Source organism: Cnephaeus nilssonii (assembly GCF_951640355.1).
Source record: "Cnephaeus nilssonii genome assembly, chromosome: 4".
Taxonomy (NCBI): Eukaryota; Metazoa; Chordata; class Mammalia; order Chiroptera; family Vespertilionidae; genus Cnephaeus; species Cnephaeus nilssonii.
Window position 1 is genome coordinate 102554128 of NC_137075.1, and position 6000 is coordinate 102560127.

Genomic DNA, 6000 nt, shown 5'->3' on the forward strand with positions numbered 1-6000 from the left:
ACATCAAAAGACTTCCTAAATGTCAGATGGCTCTTACAAAAGAGCCGTTTAATGATTTAAGCGGCATGAATGGGAACCATATCTCCTGAAATGCTCACAAATTCTCACAGGACCCAGGAGGGACTTGGTAGCCACGGGGGACGGGACTGAGGATACCTGGAGAAGCTTCAAAATAGTCCCAAGGGTGGGGCAGCGCTTCTGTGGGACACAGGGGCGGAGGGCGACACCAAGCTCGGGAGTGGCCAGACAGCGCCTCAGGAGAGTCTAACCTCGTGCCCCCAAACTCTCTCGGGACTCCATCGTCCTGGACCCTCCTTGTCCCCCAACACACCTCAGGTTTCCACCAAATTCCCCCTAGATTGACAGCGCCTAGCACCCAGTCTCTGTTCCACCCCAGCCGCCCACTGCCGGCCTCAAACCTGGGCTGCACGGGTGTGTCATCTGACCTGTCTGTCCTGTCCCCCGGCCCCAGCCCAGGCCTCCCGGGTGGTGGCCCCCTCGCTTCTGTCTGCTCATCCCGGCCCTCCCCCGCTGCCCAGGTCCTGGTGCTGGACCCAGAGGAGATGCAGACCCATCCAGCTCTTGGGGGATCCCTTGGGTGCAAGGCGACCTCTCGTTTGGCCACTAAGCAGATGTGGTACAGGCCCGATGATCCTAGTCCTTGCTGGGTGCTGGGGTGGCCAGTGGACCACAAACCCCAGCTTAATGGGGAGATGGCTGCAGACACAGACACCCCCCCGCCACTTCCCTGGATCCCCGTGTCCCAGCAGAGCACGAGGCCCTGAGGGAGCCAAGTCCCTTGGCTTTGGCGACCCTTCACCTTCAGCATCCCAGGTCTGACACGTCTGCCTGATGTTGTCCCCATCGACCCAGACACCCCGCCTTTTAGAAGGGTCACCCCACCCGGAGAGCCTGGGGCCCCCAAGCCAGCCCGGGTGCAGTCCCAGCTGGGCCCGCTGACCTCACATGCCCTCCCAGGCTCTGACTACTCGCTCCTGGGTTCCACTCCGAACAGGGTATTGTAGGTACTTAGGCAGCTATAAAACACTTCAGTGTTTCCCAGAAAATGCCAAGGAATTCTTGGAATAAAAATAACAATGAATAAAGTTGCCTGGAAATGAGGTGACGGGGCTGAATTTGATTATGTCCCATTTAGAGGAGAAAATGAGCTCCCTGCCGCTGAGGTGAGGCGAGGTTTTCTCTTTTCTTCAGTAAAAAAGATGCTTTTCACACTCCCCTCCCCCCGAAGGCTCGCAGAACCACGCGTTGGGCTGGAGCTGGGATCATTCCCACAGGGCTTCAATCCCAGGGTACAGCAGGGCCCAGGAAACCAGGACAGCCCTGCCCCTCCCCTGGCAAAACACCCAGCGATGGTGTCTGTGAAGATGTGGGGCAGAGGTGGCAAGCACCGTGACACCCCGGTCACCCCTTGCTAAGCAGAGCCTGAGATTCCACTGCCACCTGCCCAGGTCTGCTCCAGGAGCCTGCACGTCCCCTCCACTTGCTGTCCTTCACCCCCCGGACCTGCTCACTTCCCTCCTAAATATACCTCACTCCTCTCCATCCCCGCAGCCATGCTCTGTGCCTCCTCCTCTGTCTCCCCTTCCAGTCACAGCATAAGAATCTTCCCGATGTCCAATTGGGCCTTCATGCTTCCCTGCTCAATAGTCTTCTATGGCTCCCCATTGCCCTCGGGACAAAGACGGAGCTCCTTACCCTGACACGCCAGGCCTGTGTGAGCTTTCTATGGCGGCTGTGATGGTTAATTTACGTGTCAATGTGACTGGACCTTGAGGTGCCCAGATATTTAGTCAAACATATTCTGGGTGTGTCTGTGAGGGTGTGTTTTGAGGAGGTTAACATTTATATCAGTAGACTAAGTAAAGCAGATTGCCCTTCGGATGATGGGTGGGCCTCATCCAATCAGGTGAAGGCCAGGAGAGAACAGAAAGGCTGACAATCCTCTAGGTAAGGGAATTCTTCTCACATGACTGCCTTTGTGCAGGAACATTCCAAAGGCTCTTCCCTGCCTTTGGACTTGAACAGAAACATCAGCTCTTCCTGGGCCTTGGGGCTCCCAGCCTTTGAGCCCATCCACTCTCCTGGGTCTCAGGCCTTCAGACCTGGACAGTGCTATGGCTTGAATGTGCATCTCTAAAATCCACACTGTGAAACCTAACCCCTGAGGTGATGGTATTAGGAGGTGGGGTCGTTGGGAGGTGATCATGTCCTGAAGATGGGGCCCTTACGAATGCGATTAGTGCCCTTAGGAAAGAGACCAAAGAGCTCCTTTCCCCTTCTGCCATGTGAGGACACAGCAAGAAGTCCTCACTCGACCATGGCACTGTGATTCCAGACTCCCAGCCTTTAGAACTGCGAGAAATCAATGTCTGTTGTTTATAAGCCACCCAGTCTGTGATATTTCGTTATAGCGGCCCGAACGGATTGAGAGAGATGAAAATTACACCCTCCGCTCCCCGGGGCCTCCAGGTGGCTGGCTCACCCTGCTGATCCTGGGACTGGCCTGTTCCGTAATCATGTGAGCCAACCTCTTTTTCTCTCTCCATCCTATTGGCTCTGTTTCTCTGAAGAACCCCGACTCTTACGGCCCCTGTACAGATGACCTCAGACTTAACGGCTTAAAATGACAGAAATGTACACTCTCGCAGTCCGGAGGCCAGAGTCCGACAGCAGTCTCGAGGGACTGAATGGAGGTGTGGTCGGGCTGGCCACCCTCCAGAGGCTGAGGCGGAGCATCAGCTCCTGGCCTCTGGCAGTTTCTGGTGGCAGCCATGACCTTGGCTCGTGGCTGCATCGCTTCCATCTCTGCTTCTGTCTTCACATCTCTTTCTCCTCTGTCTGCGCTTCTGCCTCGCGCTGATAGGGACCTATGTGATGGCACTTAGGGTCCACCCAAACGATCCAGGGTCATCTCTCATCTTCAGGCCCTTGACTTAATGACATCCGGGGAGACTGCCCTGTGTGGGAACGTTCCCAGGCTCTGGGGATCAGGACCTGGCGGCACCACCCCTGGCCTTCTACTCTCTGGCCACCTCCTGTGTGCCTGGCATTCTGGGGGCTGGCACACAGGAGTTGATTCAGTGTTTGCTAAGCAATGTGTGAACAAGGGGACGCTGGACGCCTCTTCTGAGCAGGTGTCCGCACAGCCCTTTGGGCAGGCTGCCCCCGGCAGGAGGGGAGCTGAGCAGGTCTCCAGCCGTCCCCGGAGCGCGCTGTCGGAGGCTCTCGGCCTGCAGTCCTCCCAGGACCTAGGCCACTCACCTTTCTCTCCAGTTCCCCAAGCAACGGGCATGCCTTACTTTCCTCATCAGGAGAAAGTTAATGGTTAGGACTTTCAGATGCCTGTAGCCCCCAGGAGCTGGGCCTGGGCGGAGACCAGCGTCCAGACAACACCTACCCTACCGGAAGCTGCCAGAGCTTCCCTCGGGGTTAGCTCCTGGGCCGGCGGCTGTGGGACGTCACCAGTTGTTCTCAGTCTGGAGCACTTTGCAGAAGGACCAGTGCCACCCATTCTCATCCCTGTCCCCGACAGTTCGCTGCCTCAGCTCCGAGCCTCAGACCCAGGAGGCGCTACCCCCTCAGGTCTGTGCCCGTTGTCCGACCTGCTCCCTGGCTTGGTCCCCACCCAACGCCCGACAGTGGCCTTTAAAAAAAATATATATTATTTATTTATTTATTTAGAGGAAGGGAAAGGGAGAGAGAGATAGAAACATCAGTGAGAGAGAACCATTGATTGGCTGCCTCCTGGATGTCCCCCACTGGGGATGGAGCCCACAACCCGGGCATATGCCCCAACCGGGAATTGAACCAGTGACTTCCTGGTGCCTGGGTTGATGCTCAACCACTGAGCCACACCAGCCGGGCGGCAGTGGCCTTCTTGCCCTGTCCTGGCCTCTGGGGCGGTCCCATCTCCTCCCACCTTGGTTTCCCTTTCCTGATTTTCTTAAAGGACTGTTTGCCATTCTGGAGGTTGGACTCTCCTATGGGGCTGGTCCTGGGGCTGATGGGCAGCTGCTGAACGCATCACCTCTGAGGGGCCAGGGGCCACCCGGAGGCAGAGAGCCCAGTCACTGTGCCAGGCTAGCCCAGGAGTGGGAGACCCAGAAGAGCCTGAGCAGAGTCCCGGGTGGGTGGAGGGGTGGGCTGGGGAACCGGTTCTGCTTTGGGACGTGCTAGTGCCAGCCCCCCTGGACTGGGCTGCTGGGAGGGACCTTCCTGGGCTGGGTCAGGAGCCCCGTGGCCCGTGTCCCCCACCTCCAGGGGCCAGAGAAAAGCAGAAGCTTCTTTCACTCTCCCCAATGGCCCTCTGTGCCCTGACCCCGTTGACAGCACTGGGAGGACCCTGGTCACACTGCCTGGGTGGCAGCTGGGGGGTTCTGGGGCAGATGGGGAGCCACAGGGAGCCTGAGGGGGGGCTGGTGCGGGCTGAGATGAGGCTGGCAGACATGGGCTCCAGTCCAGGCGCTGCACGGAGACCAGGCTCCAGCTAATTAGCTCCCGCCCACCCATAGCCTCCCCTCCTCCCACACACCGGCTCACATGCGCGCTGCCGATGCACCCCATATCACCCTGCACCCCAGGTCCACCAAATTCCCTCAACATCCTCTGCAGACAGCCCCTCGCAGCCCACCCTGTGTCCCCCTCGCAGCCCACCCTGTGTCCCCAAGACCCCCCTCTGTGTTGCCCACACTGGAGACACAATTGCATCCTGCCCTCCCCGTGGGCGCCTGTCACGTGGCTGTCATCGTTACCTACAGGGTCAGCGGTGAGCAAATCCACTCACCTCCACACAGACACGTCCCAACTGCACACGCCTCCCACTTCCCAGCCCCTTGGGACCCTGTGGCCTTGCTTTCCATGGGTCGTCGGTGGACCCCCTGCCCCCACAGACTCCATCCGCCGCCCCTAATAGGGGCAGAATGGATCTAGGTGGGGGTACAAAAGTCTCAGAGAGACATTTCTGGATCTTGCAGGTCCAGGCAGTGGGGGTGGGCACCCCACTCTGGGCCTCAGTCTCCCCATCTGTGCAATAGGCTGATGATGCCCGGGGAGCCCGGGGCCACCTGCCACGCAGCCCCACATCCTCCTCCCCTCCTCTGGCTGAGGCAGACCTGGCCCCTCCTCTTCCACCCCAGGTATCTGTACCTCACCGGCCCCTCCACCTCCCAAACCTCCCAGAATCCTTCTTCCCACCCCGCCGCTGGCTGCCACTTAAGTTGTCACATCCCCATGGGTGCCCAGGCACCACCCCGACCCTCAATCCTCGACTTCGTGGCTCCCACGACCCTTCCCAGCATTCATTTCAACCATCCCAGGGCACAGCTGTACCCATCAACTCCCAGCTCCTTCAGCCTCTGAAAACCTGCACCCCAAATATCTACACACAGGCCTAACACCCCACCCAGACAGGGGTCACCCTGTACCGGTTCTTAGTCCTTCATTCCTCCTCCTGTCCACACATTTCAGCTGTGCCCTCATGCTCATGCTCCACTTCCTCACTCTGCTCATCCTCGCCCTCCTCTTCCTCGCCTCCTCATCCTCACCCTCCTCATCCTCGCCCTCCTCTTCCTCGCCCTCCTCATCCTCACCCTCCTCATCCTCACCCTCCTCTTCTTCACGGTCCTCATCCTCACCCACACTGTATTTCTGCATCCAGGGATTTGCTTGAAGAACTTAGAAAACCAAGCTAACTTTCCCCCAGCATCGGGCCCCCAGCTCCTGCTCGGCTCAGCTCCTTTGTGAAGGAGTTGGAAGAGCTGTCTGCATTTGTCACGTGCCCCCCGCGGGCTCCTTTGGCAGCAGGCTCTTCCCTCTGCTCCTGTGGTTGCCCGGTGCACCAGCGCTGGGCCCGCCTCACCTGCTCTGTGCCCCGGGAGGCACATCTGAATGGCCCTGTTGAGGGGCTGTTCTGTCTCCCACGGGCTTCTACGCGGCTGGCCCTTGGGAAGTCCCTGTAGGAGATGGAGGCAGGAGGAGAAC

General features: G+C 58.8%; 1 protein-coding gene across 1 annotated transcript in view; it reads right to left on the reverse strand.

Annotated features, from left to right (window-relative positions):
- LOC307098323 (uncharacterized protein) overlaps window positions 1-5673 on the reverse strand; it is a gene marked incomplete at both ends in the record, with an annotated part of 27217 nt that extends 21544 nt beyond the window's left edge. The window contains one exon of the mRNA XM_079769011.1: window positions 5565-5673. Coding sequence (XP_079625137.1) covers window positions 5565-5673 — 109 coding nt within the window. The remainder of the gene's footprint in view (window positions 1-5564) is intronic.
- Window positions 5674-6000: the final 327 nt, after the last annotated feature.